We start from the raw sequence: 21,676 nt of genomic DNA on the forward strand, positions 1-21,676 counted from the left end.
GGCAATCGTGTAGGCGCCATGGAGACCGCCATGTGTGTTTGCTCTCCATGTTTTACATGGCAGAGGTGTCCCCGCTTATGCTCCTGTCTGTGCTTCAAGTTCCTCTTCACCTCGGAGCGGAACTGCACCTGCTTTCCCTGCCCTTACAAGGATGAGCGCGACTGCCAATGCTGCCACTGCACCTGCTCCGAGAGCCCCAACTGCCACTTCTGCTGCTGCTCCTGGGCCAATGACCCCGACTGTAAGTGTTGCTGTACAACCAGCAGCAACCTCAAGTGCCACTACTATGAGAGCCGCTGCTGCCGCCATGCCACCATCACGTTCCGCAGGAGCCGCCTCCAGAGCATCAGTACCTTGTAAGTGCCGCGCGCCCGACGCGGGCCGCCGGGGCTCAGGAAAACGGGGGGCGGGGGGGCCCTGCCAGCTGTGGGGACAGGGCAGGTCAGCAGCCCCGCCCCAGTTCCACCTCTTTATCTGAAAAAGGGAGGCCAGGAACTTGGGAGCAATAAACTCTCGTTACAATGTCTTGGTGCAAATACATCACACAGTCATTGTATGGTGAGAGTTGGTAACTAGATGTCGTGATGATCTTTTGAAATGTATAGAAATAGCAACTCACTACGTTGTGTAACGGGAACTAACATAGTGTTGTAGGTCAATTACTCTTCAAAAACAAACAAACTCATAGGAAAAGATCAGATGTGTGATTACCAGAGGCAGGGGGTAGGGGTGGGGCATCGGATGAGGGCAGCCAAAAGGCACAGACTTCCAGTTATGATAGATAGGTTACTAGGGATGTGATGTACCACAGGATATACATAATGAACGCTGCTGTCAGTTATATATGAAAGTTAAGAGAATAAATCCTGAGTTCTTAGCCCAAGAAAAATTTTTTTAATTTTTTCTTTTTTTCTATTTCTTTAATTTTGTATCTGTACCAGTTGATAGATGTTCATTAAACTTGCTGTGATAATCACTGTGTGGTATTTGTAAATCAAATCATTACGCTGTGCACTTTAAGCCTATACAGTGCTCTATGCCAATTACATCTCAATAAAACTAGAAGAAAAAAAGAGCTAAAAAATACTATAGGGCTTCCCTGGTGGCGCAGTGGTTGAGAGTCCGCCTGCCGATGCAGGGGACGCGGGTTCCTGCCCCGGTCCGGGAGGACCCCACATGCCGCGGAGCGGCTGGGCCCGTGAGCCATGGCCGCTGAGCCTGCGCGTCCGGAGCCTGTGCTCCGCAACGGGAGAGGCCACAGCAGTGAGAGGCCCAAGTACCGCAAAAAAAAAAAAAAAAAAACAAAAATACTATAAAGCCTGTTTTGCACTTAATGGAACAGTAAAAACATATATTCAATGGGGCTATTATTTTAAATATTTTTTGTGTTTCAAAATGTAGCAATAAAATTTACCTCACCTGCAAGAAAAAAGAAAAAAACTACACTTTGTAGCAACTAAGTGTACATGTCCTAAACAGTCACTAATCAGTATAGACCTGAGTTCCAGATCCAAGCTCCCTCAGCTGTGTGAGTGAGTGCTGAGCTCTCCTGAACCCCACCACTCTCACCTCTACAAAATACTAATAGCTAATACTTAGTGTGTAAGCAACTTGCCGGGAACCACGTGCGTGACCCCAGGTAACCCCTACCTCATGCCCATCACACCAGTGAAGAAACTGAGCATTTGAGAGGTTGAGTGGCCCAAGATCACACAAAGAGTAAGATGCAGTCAGAATTTGAACCCAGAGTCTGTGTGCTTAAATTAAAATGCTGTCCTGCAAAATAGACAGTATGGTACCTGCAATGATTCAGGGGCTTAATATTGCTTTGAAATCTGTTATGTGATATAAAAATATAAATTGCCCTTCCTCCTCTGAACCCTTGATATCTGCAACACTCATTGGAAAAGCAGTAACTTCCACAGGCCGCTTTTGACCCCTATGGCCTGTGTAAGTACCCCAGGTGGCCATGAGCTCCTGCCAGCCTTCTCTTTGTTCCTACCCAGAAGTCATGGCACTGAGGGTCTCAATATCTCACTTAGGGCATTAACCCTCTGTGTCAGGCACTGCATAGCCTCTTCCTGCCCTGACCAAGGCGGTCTCTTCATGTCACACATGAGGGGCATCTGGAATAGCAGAGGCAGACTTCTTAGAGGGGAAAGACCAAAACTCAGCATTCTAAGATGACAGCACTTGGAGAGGCGGAAAGATGAGAGGCAGGTTGGAAGCCTTTCGCGGCTGGAAAAACAATTCTGTGAGCAAACGCTCCGTGAATTCAGGGGAAGGATATGATCTCTCTCACTCTCACAGTTCAGCCCTTTCTAGCTGGTTAATAAAAATTACTCTCAGCTCATGGACCTCACGTGGTGTTTGCACGAACAGAGAACCCAGGGGTTCTGGATTCAAGTGCAGAAGTTCTAAGGTGCAGAAAGTAACTCTCACACCCCTCTCTCCTCTCAACTGCCCCATTTCCTGCACATCAGCAATGAAGAGTCACCAAGCCCGTTTCAACAGGGGAAGGATGACACTGGTGCTTTGGAGATGCTTAGACCAGTAGCTCCCAAACCTTGTTTTGCATTAGAATCACCTGGGGATCTTTAAAAACTACTGATGCCTGGCCCCCACCCCCAGACATTCTGATTTCATGGGCTTTCAGGTATGTCCTGGGCATCAGAATTTTTTTAAAACTCTCCTGCCCCCAGGTGGCGCTAAAGTGCAGAATGGCCTGGAGGGAAAAAGAAGGGAAGCCAGGAGACTTGCCAGGTGATATATGGGAACCCAAGTACAAGGGGAACAGGCCTAAATTTGGGAGGAGGCTGCCACGGTGCAGAGGAGCAGAGGCCAGTTATCTCAACAAAAAGACAAGGCTGCTGGGCTTGGTGATGGTTGTGGCGTGGAATCATGACCACTGAATGCCCAAGTCCAAGCCTGAGGCTTTCTGATGATGGTCAGAGATGCTACTGCAAGTGTCAGGGAGTTGGTGCTGGGTCCGCTGAGGCTTATCTTCCACCTGGCCTCTCTCCTGGTGTCCGGCCCACCGCCTCCCCTGTTCCTCGTCACTGCTTCCTTCTCAGCATTTTCCTCATCCTGCCTCACTCTGATCTCATTCATCCCCCTTCGCCTTTACTCATCTCTTTTTCTCACTTCCTTTTTCACCTTCACCCCAACTCCCTGGGCCATTAACACCTGTCTCTTCTCCCTGTTCTCTCTTTCTCTTTCCCCAGCACCCTCCTCTCTCCCTCCTTCTTTCTGATTTCTCGTGCTGTCTCCCTTTATATTACACACTGATTCTCATAGCCCCACCTCATGAAACTAGAGAAATCCACCCAACTCTCATGTATACATCTGCCCTCCCCCCTCCAGATGACCCCTCCAAAGCTGGAGCAGGAGAAAGCAGAGAGGCTGGGAAAGCAGAGAAGGAACAAAGCTGAGAACATTGAGTCTGGCAGGCTTGGACACCAGCATGCAAATCTCTAAGGGAGGAGCTATCCAGGTGCCCGAGTCTCCATAACCGGCACTGTCCCCATGGTGCCACTCCCTTCCAACATGTTTGGGTATCACCCTTGACTGCCTGGGCTCTGAGACCTGGGTCCCTGGCCAAGGGAATGGGGAAGGATCCAGAGGCATATACGGACTGCAAGAACGCAAAAGAGAACACAGGCAGAATGTCAAACGCAACCCCTAGACATCGCTAATACAAACAGAGAAGAAGGGATAGGAATAGTCACAAAATCAGTATTTTTTTTAAAAACATCTTTATTAGAGTATAATTGCTTTACAATGTGTGTTAGTTTCTGCTGTATAACGAAGTGAATCAGCTCTACATATACATATATCCCCATATCCCTTCCCTCTTGCGTCTCCCTCCCACCCTCCCTATCCCACCCCTCTAGGTGGTCACAAAGCACCGAGCTGATCTCCCTGTGCTACAAAGCTGCTTCCCACTAGCTATCTATTTTTCATTTGGTAGTGTATATATGTCCATGCCACTCTCTCACTTCGTCCCAGCTTACCCTTCCCCCTCCCCATGTCCTCGAGTCCATTCTCTACATCTGTGTCTTTATTCCTGTCCTGCCCCTATGTTCTTCAGAACAATTGTTTTTTTTTAGATCCCACATATATGTGTTAACATACAGTATTTGTTTTCCTCTTTCTGACTTACTTCACGCTGTATGACAGACTCTAGGTCCAAATAAGTATGTTTTATACCTCCATCCCCATGGCTAATTCATTTATTTTCATAAACTGCTTTTGCCCTGATTGTAGCCTCTTAGAACATGCACTTGAAAGTTTACAAGTATGCACTTACTTCATCCATAGTTCTTACAATATATGAAATCAGCCTCAGATATTAGACAAAGATTCAACACACACACACACACACACACACACACACACACACCGTACAAGCACATATTTTTCATAGACTTGACCACTGTTTTCCCCTGCTGTGGACATGAGCTGGCTAGGAACAGAGGGGAGTCACTGTAGTGGCCATTTATTGAATGCTTACTATGTCCAGGGAGTTAAGCACTTATCGTGGATTATCTCATGGAGACTTTAAAATCCTCACGAAGGAAGTAATATTGTGAGCTTTGATTTACTGAGGGTGAGAGAGGTGAAGAAACTTATCTCAAAAGTGCAACTCTAAAGCAGCGCATTTCACCATGTGCAACCTGCCCCTAACACCTAGCCCCTTAAGTCATAGTTGAGGTCTGGTGATCAGAACACACGGGGTCTGGGCTTGGCTGGGCAACTAACCTCCTGGTGTCCTGTGAAGAACACTTTGCCCATCTTCTTCTATGTTCCATCTCACCCACAACAGTAATGTCAGTGCCCAGAGGAGACTGGAATTACTGGCCCAGTGCAACAACTGAGAGATACACCACGAGCAAGTGTGAGGTGTCTCCGTAAGAAGGCATCACTAAGTTATTACAGGATTTAGGCGCATGTTAGGTGAGGACACAGGGGTAAATCTCCTATTAGGTATCTTAATAAATCTTGCCCAGAAGGTGGGAAGAACAGAGTTGAGCCTGAAGCTGCAACTGGTGAAAAAGCAGCAGTCACTGTCCTTAACCAGGACAGGGGATGTTTGATCATTTTTGTGGTTTGGACAATGTTCTTGCTTTTGTCTGAGTTCAAACATGAAGAAGTGGTCTTGTTTCTGTTTTGCTCCATCACAGTCCCAGAATGGCCTTGTCTGCTGTGGCTGTTCTGTGATATTATCCAGGGCCAACAGAACCCCAAGACCCAGCTGACAGTGCCAGCCCCTCTGGACTGTTTTTCTCTTGCTCAAAAAATAACAAGCAGTTGTATCGCACTTACTGTGTTCCAGGGACCGCTCTAAGGCCGTGCAGGTATTCAAATCAATTTTAATTTTCTCAAGAAACTCTATCAGGCGAGTACTAATTTTATAACGAGGAGAGAGGCAGAGAGAGGTTAATTAACTTACCTGGCATCGCCCAGCTAAAGGATGGTGGAGGGGGGTTTAGAACCCAGGCACCATCCGCCCGCTCCCCCCACCCCACCCCGGCACAGCCATGCCCCTCCCCATCACACCACAAAGCGGCTCAGTGACATCCGGTTCCTTCCGAGGTGGAGAAACGGAGCTCTCCCCCTGAGGTCCCGTGTTTGCTTCCCCTTGCAGCTCCAAGATGGCCCTGCGCATCGGGAGCAGCGACATGCAACTGGATAAGGTGAAGATGATGCCCGCGAAAAGCAACCTGGTCAGCCACCTGTTGTGCCCCATCTGCAGCCGGCTGCGCCTGCACTCCTTCATACTACCCTGCCACCACAGCCTGTGCGAGAAGTGCCTGCGGCAGCTGCAGAAGCACGCCGAGGTCACCGAGAACTTCTTCATCCTCATCTGCCCCGTGTGCAACCGCTCGCACTGCATGCCCTACAGCCACAAGATGCTGCTGCCCGAGAACTACCTGCGCGGACGCCTCACCAAGCGCTACATGCAGCAGCATGGCTACCTCAGGTGGCGCTTCGACCGCTCCAGCGGGCCCATCGTCTGCCAGGTCTGCCGCAGCCAGAACATCGCCTACAAGCGCTGCATCACCTGCCGCCTCAACCTGTGCAACGACTGCCTCAAGACCTTCCACTCGGACGTGACCATGCAGGACCACGTGTTCGTGGACACCAGCACCGAGGACCAGGACGAGAAGATCTGCATCCACCACCCGTCCAGCCGCGTCATTGAGTACTGCCGGAATGACGACGAATTGCTCTGCAGCTTCTGCAAGACTGCCTTACACAATGGCCACGACACCATCAGCCTCATCGATGCCTGCTCCGAGAGGGCTGCCGCGCTCTTCAGCGCCATCGCCAAGTTCAAAGCAGGTCCTGGTCCCCTCTTCTCCCTCCACCACTCCTAGCTCAGGAACTGATGGGGAAGGTGATGTGGGAGGATCTGTTTAGAGAGCCTTACCTCCACCTGGTGGGGCAGTCCAAGCCCTGGGAGACACTGAGCCAGGCTGCAAGTCAGTGGCCTGGAACCCACATCTGGCAACTACCACCAGCCACTTAACCTCCCTGTGCCTTGGTTTTCTCATCTATAAAATGGGGATAATGGTGTTACCCAATGCAAGTTCGTGTGCCCGGCACACAGTGGGGCCAAACAAACTGACAATAGGTCGGAGTTTGGACCAGAGAAAGATTTATTGCAGGGTCAGGCAAGGAGACAGGTGGCTCCTGTCCCCCAAAACCCCAAGCTCTGGGAGGGGTTTCAGCAAGGCACTTTTAAAAGCAAGGTGAGGGAGGGGTCAGGTTGGTTGCTGCAAGCTTCTTGGTGTCTGTATCCTTTGTTCTTGCAGCTGTCCACACAGGTCAGGTCACGATGTTCCTGCAAACCTCCAACAAGACAAATGTTGTTCTCTGTTCTGCAACTTTTTATCTCTATGTGAATGGACTTTTAAAGATGAGAGCCTTGAGACTAGGCTATCCCATATATTTATCCCATATATATATCAGGCTATATATATATATCCCAAATATATATCCCATATATTTCAGGCTATAGGCAACATTCTTTTACAAAAGGTGCAGAGCCTGCCGGACTAACCACATGTTAACAAAGCACAAAGGTTAAAGCAAAAGGAACAGATCTAATACCATGTCAGATTTGTTCTTCCCTGAACAATTTGTTCTTTCCTCATTGGGTGGTTGTGAGGATTAAATGAGATACTCTAACTGAAGCATGCAAAGAATGATCTAGCCCATAATAAGTACATAAAGATTCTATAATCTTGGTTATAATTTTCATGACCTTGGGCCTCATTTCCTCCTTTGGAGAACGAAGAGATTGATCCTGTAGTATCCTGAAGTTCTGTGAGCCTTTCTAAGGTGTTGTGACCCTAAAGATGGGTTTCTTCAGTATCTTCCCAATTTAAAGGGAAAAAGAATTAAGTCGATGCTGAGAGTTACCTCAGTTTTAAATTTCCCTTGAAGTTGCAAGCAGCACAGTAAAGGAACTGATAGCAAATACATAATAATGGGAAAACCCAGAAATAGCCAGTAATGTTGTGGTCAACAGCTCACTTTTCCTCTGCACGCCTGCTCATGGTTATTTTATGTTGACTACATATAATAGAGTTATAGTTTCTATAAGGGAAACTGACTCAGGTTTTCGTGATGGAACCCAGTACAGAGATATTTCCCAGGGTTCAGCAAAGAGCCCAATAATTTCTGGGTGTATATCCACCAGGTTAGACATGAGGATCTCAGGGATCCTTTTAGGCTCTTTGCCCCTGGGAATAGCTTCCTTGAACAGAGGCCTACTTTACCGGGGCCTTTTAGAGGACTTATGTCTAATTCTCTCCATAATCCTACAGTACAGGCACTAATATTCCACCACCCCCAGGATAGACAACTGGGATTCCAAGAAGGAACTGGCACAAGTCCCCTAGTAAATGGCAGAGCCGGTCTCTCTGACTCCAAAGTCCATGTTAATTCCACAACATTTGACAACCTATTCTGCTAAACAGTGACCAGAATCTAAAGATAAAGAGATAGAAAAACAACGGGAACCACCAATACACCTGTGGTCTGTTTCCCTACGTGGTGGCCTGGAGTCAAATGACCAGCGTGCTCCAGATCAACCCAGCCTCTCCCCTGTCAGAAATTTCAGTGTCCATACAAACAGGTCTGAACAGATTGACCAGGGGGCAGCTTTCCGCTGAGCTGCACAGGAAGGTCCCATTGGACATAGAAGTGGGTCAGGGACAGACTTTGCTAAATATGGCCCCCAGGACCTCTCACCAGCATGAACATTTCAGGAATAACTTGATTTCTCAATTGCTCCATGCCTAGAAACATTGTTTGTCAATTGACACTTATTCAATTTGGGAACAGCACCAGGGAAGCCCCTATATTAAAGAAAGCCTACAGGAGCCCCGTTGCCAGGCCAATGGAAGCCCCCATTGGTTCCTAGAGGGTTTTCTTAAGGTGGAACCCGTGGCCTGAGCTTGGCTGGATTCTTTTTTAAGTACCCCAGGTGATTCTGATGTCACAGAAGACTGAGAAGGGCAACTGGAGCAATTAAGAACATAGGCTCTGGAGTTAGACAAATAGAATTAGGGACAGGCCCTGGGTCCTTCTAGTTACTTGCTGTGTGACACTGGGCAGTCATTTAACCTCTCTGAGCCTTAGTGTCCCCATCTATAAATGGAAACAACATCTTCCTCTTCTGAAGTTGTATGTAATGTATGATAATATATAGATATGATCCATATGTGTGATACATGATAATGTATGGATTGGATCTATATAAACGTTTAATAAATAGTAGCTAGTTTTGGGCTTCCCTGGTGGCGCAGTGGTTGAGAGTCTGCCTGCCGATGCAGGGGACGCAGGTTCGTGCCCTGGTCTGGGAAGATCCCACATGCCGCGGAGCGGCTGGGCCCGTGAGCCATGGCGGCTGAGCCTGCGCGTCCGGAGCCTGTGCTCCGCAATGGGAAAGGCCACAACAGTGAGAGGCCCATGTACCGCAAAAAGAAAAAAAAAAAATAGTAGCTAGTTTTAAATATAGTGCCTGAAAGAGACCTTGCTTTGACTTTGTTCTAAGACCAGCTCTTGCAAAACTGCCTTATTTGTAAGGGGCATCTTCCCCCTCATCTAAGACATTTTTATCCTACCTCTCCAGACTCAGCTCTGAGGAGCCTAACTAATCCCTAATAAAGCAAGGAATTTCCTATTCAGATTTCTTCTAACAGTGAGTAACTACTGAAGAGTCAAAGGAATTAATGTATAACGTGGAATTTCAGGGGCCCTAAGTCACAGCAGGGCTTGCACGTGGAGAGGGCAGGGAGCATTTCTCAGCACCACTGCAGTCACATCATGACAGTCCCCTGTTCAGCCCCCATCTGTATTGCCTCCCCATCCCTTCTGGGTCAGTGTGAGGGAGGAGGTGAGCAGAGGAAATGGGGGCTTCAGAGAGCAGGCCAGAGAGCAACACTGCTGATGTTCACCCCAAAGATGTTAGAAAACAGGACAGAATGGCTTTCACTCAACAAACACCATTCTGGCACCTCTACACATCTTAGTCACGGTGGTAACTGAGACAGCTGTGGTCCTGTTCTCATGGTCTGCCAGAACCCGAGGGTTTCTCTTACTGTAATGCACACCTCTGTGCCACCACCCACAGAGATCCAACTTACTGTGGACCCAGGGCTATGTTAAGAAACATGACTTGGTCACCCCCACTGCTGAGTAAAATTTGGAGAGGATTATAGCCCATCAAATCACTGCAGAGTCAGCCTTTCATGGGGAGGACCTTACCTCTAGAGTAGGCCACAGAAGGTGGACATGTCTTGAGATCACTGCCTAATGCCTAAGACCCTATAAATGGCAACTGTGAAGTTGCCATTTCACAGACAGAGGTGGCCCACGTGCTCATCCTGCCCCAGCATCTTCCACACTGCAGTATCGTTGGGTTTATGCGTGCCTGGAACATCAGTGGCCTCTCACGCTCATATCTGTATCCCTAGAGCCTAGAAAAGCGTGTGACATGGAACAGGTGTCACATGTTTGTTGAATGACTGAGTGAACTTAAAATCCAAATGCCATGTGAGAGGTGGCAGGATAAACTCGGTTTTCCTTGGAGTGTAACAGCAGATGCTTTCTGGAAAGTAAGTGGGGAGTAAGCAAGAGAGGGAGCCCAGCTGAACCCAAGGGAGTCAAAGTCCCCAGCAGAGAAAAGGAACATGTTAAAGAGCAACCACAGTGAAGGGGAACTTTGCTGATCTGCCACCATTGTCTAGGGCTGGGTTTTGGTGAACAAGGCAAGGCAGTATTTAGAAGCAGTCATCAGAAATTTAGTTCTTTCTCCCACCCCTGCAAAAGCTTAAGTTTTCACACCGGGAAAATCCATCACTTTGTGACATCATCTCTTCTCAAGTAAAACTTGCTGACAAGTGAAGTCTGGTGAAAACTAACATCAAAGGTGGCCTTGAACTCCCAACTTTAGACCCAAGGCTGCAGGGATTACGAGATAGAAGTATGCCAGGGAAGGATGGCTGTCCTACCCAAGGGAAGTATTACACAAAGAGAAAGAGAGGGGTGTATGGAGAGAGGCCACATTCATTTTATAAACCTATGCTAGCATCTTTCAGCGCAGCAACAAGTGGTCTCCCTCCCTTTCCACCCACATCTTTGGAGCCCAAGTTAGTTTGCTCCAGTTTGCCACTGGCTTTGACATCTGGGGAAATGAAAAATTTAACTGAAGTAACTCACTTGGTTGTTTTGCAGTCCGATATGAAATTGATAATGACCTCATGGAATTCAACATTTTAAAAAACAGCTTTAAAGCTGACAAGGAGTTAAAGCGCAAAGAGATCAGAAATGGATTCCTCAAGCTGCGCAGCATTCTCCAGGAGAAAGAGAAAACCATCATGGAGCAGATAGAGAATCTGGAAGTGTCCAGGCAGAAGGAGATTGAAAAATATGTGTACGTCACCACCATGAAGGTGAACGAAATGGGTGGCCTGATCGCCTACTCCAAGGAAGCACTGAAGGAGACAGGCCAGGTGGCGTTCCTGCAGTCAGCCAAGATTCTGGTGGACCAGATCGAGGACGGTATCCAGAACACCTACAGGCCAGACCCACAGCTCCGGCTCCACTCCTTGAACTGCATGCCCTTGGACTTTGCTGAGCTCTCCAATGCCATCCACGAACTCTTCCCCGCAGGGCCCAAGAAGGTGTGTTCCTCAGGGAACTCCCTGCCATCACCCTATCCCCAGCACTCAGAAATGATGATGGCCAGGAAGGTCACTTGCAGTACCCACAGCTTCGGCAACCAGCAGATATGCCAGCGAAGCTCCTCCTCATTGTCCTTTAATGTCCCCAGCTGTGAGAAGACCAAGATGGGTCTGGAGGCCTATGGGCGAGCCCAGTCAGCTGAACCTGCCAAGCCCACAGACAGCCTCTACACTTACTGGAGTGCAGGGGTAGAAAACCAGCCTGTGCAGGACAGCAGCAGCTTCCACAACTGGTACTCGTTCAACGAGAGCTCCCTGAAGACTCCAGGCCCAATTCTTATCTACCAGACTCTGGTGTATCCGAGAGCTGCCAAGGTAAGAAAGGCTCTGGGCCCTGTAGGGAAGATGGGAGGGTGTGGGCTATGGAATGGAGCGGGGTAGTCAGGAAAGGTTGCACTTACTTGTTTGACCTCTAGGGTCCGGTCACTCAAATCTGTCCCTCTAGACTCTTTGTGGTCAGTCCATTCAAAAGGGATAAGTTCCCGAAATCTTAAGTAGCCCAAGATTGTTTTAAACCAAACAATGTATTTAACTCATAGCCAGAAGTACATCTGAAAGCCCCAACTCCACTTCAAAGGCAGCTTCTTTATTGAAAGAGAGCACAATTTGGGAAACAAAGTAATTTGAAGAGACTTCTTGGAGAGGGTAATATTTTCCAGAGGAGAACGTGTAGCAGTAGAGGGAGCACAGAAATTGGAATTAGAAAAGCAGGCTCTGTTGTCTATCAGCTGTGATTCCTCTAAACTGCTACTTCTTCTAAAGAAACTATCCAGACTCTTCATGATTTGGAAAGATTAGAAGGATAATCCCCAATGGAATTCCAATTCTTATCTCCCGAGATTCAGCTTTTTTGGGGAAGGGGGGGTGGCATTGGAGGTGTGTGGATGTCTCACAGACCTCTACAGCTACCATCACCCAGCTTCAGGGGACATGGCTCTTCTTTGAACTTCTAGGCCTAACATGAACAAATGGCGCATCTCTTAACATTCCTTTCAAATCCAGCTGAACCTAAATTGAATTGTTTATAGAATGTTTTATTAAAGTCCAGGGAGGAAAAAAGATATTATATCAGAGCATATCTTGCCTCCTCTTGGGGTCCTACAAGGATACCTCCCAAGCCAACCCACTGCCTGCTTCCATGTGGCAGAGCCCATCTTTTGTCTCCATGATCCGAGAACACTCACAAAGACTTTTAGCATCCTTGAATCCTAAACTAGTGGTTCTCAAACATTAATATGCACCTGAGGGTCTTGTTAAAATGCAAATTCTGTTTCAGTGGGTCTCAGTGGGGCCTGAGATTCTACGCTTCTAACAAACGTCCAGATGTTGGCATTGCTGCCGGTCTGCAGACCACAATTTAGTATCAAGGGTCTAAAAACAAGAAAATGAAAGCCAGGCACTGACCAAGCCTTACTTTTCTATTTTCCTGAGACATTATAATCTATGTCTTGGCATTTATAATTGACCCCAAGAATGACCTTACGTGGCAAGGTAGAACATATACAACATATCCTCCCGTAGGCTGTCAGAAACAGCAAAAGTATCTCTGCCCTTCACATAGCAGATGCCCGCAACAGAGCAGCTGAACCTACATTTCCAAATGATCTTAGATCAGCAAAACCTGCAGTGTATGTGATATTATATCAGGGATGGCATTAGGTCTCATCTCAAACAACTCAGACCACTTGGGAGGTGGGCAGGATCTCGCTCTGCAGGGGAAGGACTGGTGGTACCTGTTCTGTACTTGGGCTTGGAGAACAGTCACCCTATGCCACCTATAAATGGTCCCTTGATGAGCTCAAGAAAGGACCCTACACAGAAAAAATCCAGTCAAGTTATTGACTCTCAAGATAGGACACCTAAACCTACTGCCAAACAGTGGTATTTGATGTAAAAATATCATTGATCCGTATTTCAGGATCACGGGGTGTAATTCACACAGGAATCATAGTACTCAGTAATGCAGGAGAGGAAGTCTGTGTTGGCATCTCTCTCAAGTGGTGGTTGGCTAACAGTACTCTTTGGGCATGGGAAATATTCTTTAAGTTAGCCTTACACTTGTCACTCTGTACCTTAAAAATCCTGAAGAGTTTTTTCATAAAAACTCAACTTTATTTCTAGAACTCGTTCCCAAGGAAGCGATTAAAAATTCAATGAAGATTCATGCCCCAAAGTGTTCAATGCATCATTACTTATTAGAGTGTAAAATTAGAAACAACCTAAATGTTCAGCTATAGAAGGAGTAAATCACTTATAGGGCAGTTATTAAAATGGTGCTTTGCTGAATATTTAATGATATAGGGACATATATAAAATGTAATAAGTGAAAGAAAGCAGGAATCAGAGCAATAATAATCCAAATTATATGTATTTGTGTGCTTGTGTATATTCCAAAATTGGAAAGAAATATAATGAATAATTAACTGAATTGTGGGATTAAAAGAGATGTTTATTTTCTTTCTTTCCTTATAATTTTTCTGTATTTTCCAGGTATGTATTTTAAATGAGTATGTTTTGATAATCAGAAAAGATAAGTTAATTTTTATTAACAAGTCACGTAAATGTACAGTTTTAAAAGTGTAAATTCATAAAAAAATTATAAATTAATTATACAAATCCATACAAATTTTAAAATTTATATACTTATGAGTAATTATAAATTAACTTTATACACAATAACATTTAAATTTATTAACATTTAAATAAACCATGCAATATCTGTTTTAAAATGCAATTATTATAAAATATTTATATGCCAGGCACAATCTGCTAATTGACACTTGTTAATATACCTCTTCCCAAGAGGTGACATTTTATGCTTTGAGTGTGAACATATATTCTCCATGACTTGGATAAGTCACTTCACCTCTTTGGGACTCTACTTCCTTGTGTATGAAACAGAGAGTTGAAATAGATACACTGTTCAACTTTAGTAGTCTGTGGTTCCATTGGAATTGCTGAATGTAAGCCTGCTGAGCCTCCACTGTAAAATGGGATAATGAAATCTCCCTCCTAGGGAACTGTGAGGACTAAACGAGGCAGGCAATGTCTGACACAGAATCTGATGCGTAATATGTGTTCAATAAATGGTAGCCACTTTGGTTAGTGGTGTCAGGAGGACAAGTTCACCTCCACAGTGACAGGAGCAGAAGCCAGAGGAGCATTCTTCTGTTCTTGAAACGCATTGAAAGCCTCACGTCAGGATCCATCACGAAGCCTTTCAGGACTGTTGCACAAGGTCTAATTCAAAGTCTTCAGCAGCTAGAGGGGATGAGTCAGCTTAAACTCACCCCAGAGAATCCATGATACAGATCTTCATGGGAAAGAAGCTGAATGGTGGGTGCTAGTACCCCACTGACATGTTCATTTCTTCCTAGGTTTACTGGACATGCCCAATAGAAGACGTGGACTCTTTTGAGATGGAATTCTACGAACTCATTAATTCCCCTCCGAACAATGTGCAGACAGAGCTCTGTGCACAAATTCGGGATATAATGCAGCAGAACCTGGAGCTGCACAACCTGACCCCCAACACCGAGTATCTGTTTAAAGTGAGAGCCATCAACGATAACGGTCCTGGGCAGTGGAGTGACATCTGCAAGGTACCAGGCACTTTATTTCTCAGTTGGAAGTTCTTCATCCACTATGGATGCAGCTCTGTTAGCATTGATCATGAGGTCATGGAACCCACCATATGACCTCCCTCTCTACTCCCAGAAAACTCATTAACTCAAGGGCACAGGGAGGGCCTCTGGCCTCAGCCAACTTTGTAAATGAGAATCGTCAGTTCGCTTTGATTCAGAAAACATTTGTGCCAGGTATTGTGTTAGTATGTAGAGTTCCGAGGAAAATAAGACGTAATTCTTGCCTTCAAGGAGCTCAGGGTCTAGCAAACAAATAATTGTGGTATGAGAAGGACAAAAAAGGAGTTAAGTATTAGCATCAGTGGTGAATCAAAGCAAGGATAGGGTATCAGATTTAAGCAATATAAATTATAATTAATATAAATTTAATTATAAATTTATAATTTATAATTATACAATGCAGTGAATAAATTTTTAGTGTTTGTTAGTATGTCTCATGCAGTATTTAGGATACACTTATAATACTAAAACAATTTATTTGTTGTTTATCTGAAAGTTAAGGAATAACCAGTGAGTAAGCCAGGATGGACTCCAAATAATGGAAGGGACAAGATTATTCTTATCTTTTTTGTGATGCAAGGTTGATTCTGCTTTATATCCCCAGGGGAAATACATTCATGGGTATAATTTTATTGATATATAAAGGAGAAAGGGAAGAAAAATGTCAAGACTGCCTAGAGCTATCTTACTGTACAGCCATGATGGTGTTCTTAGGAATCAGAGTAGATTAAGTCTTAATCAGGGATTCTTTAGAAGTAAAGAGAATAAATCCATTCATTTCAGCTATTGAAAAGCCGAGAGAGAAGGGAGTCTCATGAGACCCCTTCCAGCCAGGACATACATCTGATACCCAAAAAAACTGGAAAGTCATCAGTTTCTCTCAACCTCTCAATCAATCTCTCTCTCTCTATTCCCTCCCTCTGTGTCTCCCACACCCCCTCCTTCCATCTCTGCTTCTCTCTAAATTTGCACCATTTTCAGCTAGCCCATTGTTTCTCCTCCCCTAAATTCAGCTTGCATGTGGTTTTGGAGGTTCCTGGCCCATGCTCTGTGCGACCAACACAATCTGACTAGCTTCACGCCCTTGGGCTCTGGTCACATGTTTGCAGAAGAGAATCTGATTGGTTGCTACCTCTGGTGATAAAGGGAAGCAGGATGTAGGGTGGGGCAGGATTATGCTCTTGGTCATTATACCAGAAGCAAGTCTCCTGGAGGCGGGCGGAGGGGGCTCTCTACTCCATCCCGATGCTCTGCTTCTGGAGCCTAGCACCCATGTGCATCCCCTCCCCCTCCACGGAGGTCAGACACTCACACGGGAAGGACGTGGGATCAGAAAGTCGCCTGGCTACTCCTCGTGTTAGACCCCAGCCAGGTACCCTGTCCGTCAGACCAATTCTTGTTGATACTCTTCTCTCCAGAGCACGGAACATCCACAGTTGCTACCATGTTTGACAGCAGGTCTTTTTGACTATGGATTTTTCCTTCAATCTAATTCCATCTGCCTTCTCATTTTTTTTTTAATTCCTCATGAAGGGTGCACTCAGTGCTGTTACTAATTTTTTTTTATGTGTATCTTAAGTCATTTTTAGATGCTAGGGCCAAGGACGGGGGTGGAGAGACAGGAGTGTGTCAGCCTTTCTCAGGTAGATATTTTGTCATCCCTCTTAAACTTTGAACCCCTTGAAAACAAAATTCACGTCTAATTCATCTTTCCTTCTGCCACAATGCTTTACCAGCCCTGTGCACATAGCTTAATGGTTCTTAATGGTTATTGAATTAATACATGAGTGAAAACGTGACCAAACAAATGAATCTATGAACGAACGTCTAAATAAATAAAATTAATAATTACAAAGTACCATAAGATGCCTGAGAGCTGTTAAGTGTTTTTTACCATCAATCAAGAAATAACAATCCCCCTGAAATCGTGTTTATGTGATGAATTTGCGCTCCCTATAAGGGAAGGAAACTCATTCCAGTTTCTTTGCTTTTTAACACAATTTCTTAATGAGCAGAGCACTAATGAGGTTTTCTGGAAGCTTCATTTTCATCTGACTCACAGAGCTGCAATATAGATTTTTCCTTCAGAAGTAATTCTTCCACCCTCTTTGTGATTATATTAGCATTCCAGGGGAAGCTTGGCTTTCCTTCACATTTGTCATGATTTGCATAAGTAAAGGCTTCAATAGCAAATGAAAAGAAGATGGTGTGTTTGAATGACATTTATAAAGCTTCATAAAAGTAATGACTTTAGCTCCTTCCTATAAAATCGAAATATTTTTCCTTCAGCATCAGTTCTAAGCAGGTATTCCTGAAAGGTTTCATTTAAAATGCTGTAACAAGGCAGCAGAATCATTTCTTATCCAAAATGCAATATTTCCACCATACATCCTTTTGTAAAGGAAGTGAAATAACACCTTTTATATTTGATTTTCATAGTCTGTCGCTTGATTTTTTTTAAGGGATTTTATATGTAGTCTAATAGACAAAGCACGAAAATTAACTTTAATGCTTTTTAAAGGTCTCACTTATTGAAGGCTGACTCTGTGTCAGACACTGTATATTCATTATCACTGATCATCCCAACCGCTCGGAAGGCAGGGAGTTATTGCCTCCATTTTACAGATGAGGAAACTGAGGCACAGAGAGGAAAAGAGTCTGGCCTCGCGTAACTCAACGGAGTTGAGTGGGAACCTAGGTCTCATCTAAGGCAGGAACTCTTCGTCTCCTGTACCATAATCAGATAATCAGATACAGCAAAGTCTAGGCAGAGTGGGCTCAGCCTTAGGGACCTGGCACCGCACTCTAGGAGAATGTTGTCAGAGCAACAGCCGTTAGAGCGGCACTTTTATTTTTCCTGTGAGGAAGATCTTTGGACTTGGGCAGGTGTACCTGGGTCCAAGCCCCCAGTCTGCTAGGCGGCAAGCTCAGCGAGGACATCGTGCCGGTCTTCCTCACCTCTCTTGGCTCCCAAGTCCCCAGCTGAGAGCTTCTAATGCCCCAGTGCCTTGTTGATATTTTTTGAAGGAATGGAGATGTGTTTTTAGGCAAATCACACACCCTGTGACCTCAGTTCCTCCTCCTGTTTTTCATCTAAACCTCAGTGTACCTGATGACCACGGCCCCCATTTTTGAAAACAGCCTCCTCACCTTGATGTCTCCCACTGACTGCAAATCTCTGCTAACTTCCAGGAAGTCTTCCTATGAAATATCTAACTTTCCACGTGCGCACCGGTTTCCTGTTGCCGCTGTAACAAATTAGTAGCTTACACAATACAATTTTACCTATTAACTTACAATTCCGGAGATCAGAAATCTAAGGTGTGAGCAGGACTGTGTGCTTTCCGGAGGCTCTAGGGGAAAGTTCATTTCCTCCCCTTTTCCGGCTTCACGCAGCTGCCCACATTCCTTGGCTCATGGCCTCTTCTTCCATATCCAAAGCCAATAACGTTAGGCTGAGTCCTTCTCACACCATCATCTCTCTGGTTCACTTCTGCCTCCTCTTCGACTTTGAAGGACTCTTGGGATCATACTGGATCCACCTGATGATTCAGGATAATCTCCCTGTCTTCAAGCCAGCTGACTAGCAACCTTAATCCCCCTTTGCCATGTAACATAAAATGTTCACTGGTTCCTGGGAGGAGGACATGGACTTGGGGGTCCATTATTCTGCCTACCACAATCTGAGGTAGACCAGATGTCCCAGGTTACATCAGACTTGGAGGTAAATATTCAGGCCCCAGAATACTCACAAACTGGTACTGTTCTGGGTCTTCCCCTATAGCTCTTCAGGAAAGGCACCCACCCTTCACCCCACCCATCCTCTCAAATTCCTTCTCAGTCTATACTGGGTCCCACCCCCCAACAGTGCCTCACGTGTGCTCAGGAAGTGGTCCTGCCAGATAAACAGCATCTGCAGTACTGCTTCCTACCTGCTCAGGCCACACTCAGGCTGGAACTCCAGCCACAGAGCAGGGCTGCTTGGCCTTCCTGGGCATCTTACCTCGGTTTCATGAAATCCCCCTCTGGTTTTTCTTCTGTCCCTACTGCAGACACTCTGCCTTAGGCTGAGACACACATCTTCAGGGGTTGGGGTTAGAGGAATTTGAGTGACCAACACTAGTCCACATTCGGAATAACTACCCCAAAACTACCCGCTCACCTACCCACATACTCACCGTGCCTCCATGCCCTGAAACGAAATCAAAGTGGTTTGCATTCATCTCCTTAGAATTCATTCTTTTCCCAAAGGCCTCTTGATCATTCACGTAAATAGAACCCTATTGGTCCCTCCCTACTTGCCCTGCCAATAGGTTAGAACCCTGGAATGAGTCTAATTCAGGCTCAAGCTGGACCTATCATTTTTAACCTCATACACAGAAGGTTGAATTAGTCAGACACCTCAATTCATGGTCCTTTACCAGTACTGGTGCATGCAAGGCCCTTTTCTCGTTTATGTATTTGTTTCCTTTTGTGACCCTCCCTAGATATCCATTCTAATATGTTTTATGTGCATCTGGCTGCCTTTATGTGTTCTTACATGGCGTGTATTGTTTTGAATGTGTTATTAATTTGCACAAATGTTAGTATTGTTACATAACTTACTGTGTCTTACCATTTTCCCCTGAACACTGTGTTTTTAATGATCCATCCATGTCACTGGGCACATTTAGTCCCTAACTCCTAATGCTGCCTCATCCTTTACAGTGTGCGTTTGTTCACCATGTTTTACCTGTCTATTCAGCCAGGATGGACACCCAGGTGACCTCCAATAATGCTGCAGTAAACAGCCTCATTCCTGACATTTTGTGGGTGGGATAGGGACGTGGGACTTTCTTTGGGACATTGTATTAGTTTGCTAGGGCTGCCACATCAAAATGCTACAGACTCAGTGGCATAAACAACAGAAATGTATTTTCTCACAGTTCTGGAGGCCAGGAGTCTAAGGTCAAGGTTTTGGTGGGTCTGCTTTCTTCTGAGGCTTCTCCCCTTGGCTTGCAGGCATCTGCCTTCTCCCTGTGCCCTCACAGGGCCCTTTCTTGTGTGAGTGCACCTCTGGTGTGTCTCTGTGTGTCCAAACTTCCTCTTCTTATAAAGACAACAGTCAGATTGGATTAGGACCCTCCATAATGACCTCATTTTAACTTAATCGCCTCTTTAAAGGCACTATCTCTAAATAAGTCACATTCTGAAGTACTGGGAATAGGACTTCAACACAAGAATTTTGGGAGGACACAATTCAGCCCTTATCAGACATGCACCATGAGTGAAATTGCTGGGGGGTAGAGTGTGTGCGTACTTCATTGGACTGCACGCATGTACACTTCCATAAGGAATGAATGAGGACCCCATATCTTAAGCCCCACCTACATTTGACATGATCCAGCTTTTACTATTTTGCTAGCCCAATAGGTATAAAGTGCTACCTCCTTATTGTTTAAAATTTAATTTCGTATGGTTGTTTTCAGGATTTCCTCTTCTGTAAATAGCCTGCTAAATATCTTTTGCCCGTTTTCCTATTGCATTTTTCTTTTCCTAGGTGATTTGCAGTATTACCTTATATATTCTAGGTAGTGGCTTTAGACATTGATAATATCTTCTCCATTCTGACATTTGTCTATAACCTTGTTCATCAAGTATGTCATGAAACAGCAGAAATCTTCAATTTTGTTGTTATCAAAGTCATCAATTATTTTTTTCATGGTTTGACCTTTTGAAGTTTTGTTTTAAAAATCCTTAAAATGGAGAATTTCTGAAGATGGCAGAAGAGTAAGACGTGGAGATCACTTTCCCACAGATACATCAGAAATACATCTACATGTGGAACAACTCCTACAGAACACCTACTGAATGCTGGCAGAAGACTTCAGACCTCGCAAAAGGCAAGAAACTCCCCATGTACCTGGGTAGAGCAAAAGAAAAAACAGACAAAAGAATAGGGATGGACCTGCACCAGTGGGAGGGAGCTGTGAAGGAGGAAAGGTTTCCACACACTAGGAAGCCCCTTCGTGGGTGGAGACTGCGGGTGGCGGAGGGGGAATCTTCGGAGCCGTGGAGGAGAGCACAGCAACAGGGGTGCAGAGGGCAAAGCAGAGAGATTCCCGCACAGAGGATCAGTGCTGACCAGCACTCACCAGCCCGAGAGGCTTGTCTGCTCACCCGCCGGGGCGGGCGGGGCTGGGAGCTGAGGCTCGGGCTTCGGTTGGAGCACAGGGAGAGGACTGGGGTTTGCAGTGTGAACACAGCCTGCAGGGGGTTAGTGCACCACGGCTAGCCGGGAGGGAGTCCGGGGAAAAGTCTGGACCTGCCTAAGAGGCAAGAGACTTTTTCTTGCCTCTTTGTTTGCTGGTGCGCGAGGAGAGGGGATTAAGAGTGCTGCTTAAAGGAGCTCCAGGGACGGGCGCGAGCCGCAGCTATCAGCGCAGACCCCAGAGACTGGCATGGGACGCTCAGGCTGCTGCTGCCGCCACCAAGAAGCCTGTGTGCATGCACAGGTCACTCTCCACACCTCCTTTCCGGGGAGACTGTGCAGCCCACCACTGCCAGGGTCCCGGGATCCAGGGACAACTTCCCCGGGAGAACGCACGGTGGGCCTCATGCTGCTGCAATGTCACATCGACCTCTGCTCACCCCTCATCCGTACCCCTCCCCCCCCTGGCCTGAGTGAGCCGGAGCCCCCCAATCAGCGGCTTCTTTAACCCCGTCCTGTCTGAGCGAAGAACAGACGCCCTCCAGCGACCTACACGCAGAGGCGGGGCCAAATCCAAAGCTGAG

General features: G+C 46.0%; 1 protein-coding gene across 1 annotated transcript in view; it reads left to right on the plus strand.

Annotated features, from left to right (window-relative positions):
- The first annotated feature begins 18 nt into the window (after positions 1–18).
- Positions 19–21,676, plus strand: part of TRIM42 (tripartite motif containing 42) — a 27,963-nt gene continuing 6,305 nt past the window's right edge. The window contains exons 1-4 of the mRNA XM_024769134.1: positions 19–356; positions 5,648–6,345; positions 10,750–11,573; positions 14,636–14,860. Coding sequence (XP_024624902.1) covers positions 19–356; positions 5,648–6,345; positions 10,750–11,573; positions 14,636–14,860 — 2,085 coding nt within the window. The remainder of the gene's footprint in view (positions 357–5,647; positions 6,346–10,749; positions 11,574–14,635; positions 14,861–21,676) is intronic.

This window comes from Neophocaena asiaeorientalis, unplaced genomic scaffold, assembly GCF_003031525.2.
Source record: "Neophocaena asiaeorientalis asiaeorientalis breed wild unplaced genomic scaffold, Neophocaena_asiaeorientalis_V1.1 scaffold118, whole genome shotgun sequence".
Taxonomy (NCBI): Eukaryota; Metazoa; Chordata; class Mammalia; order Artiodactyla; family Phocoenidae; genus Neophocaena; species Neophocaena asiaeorientalis.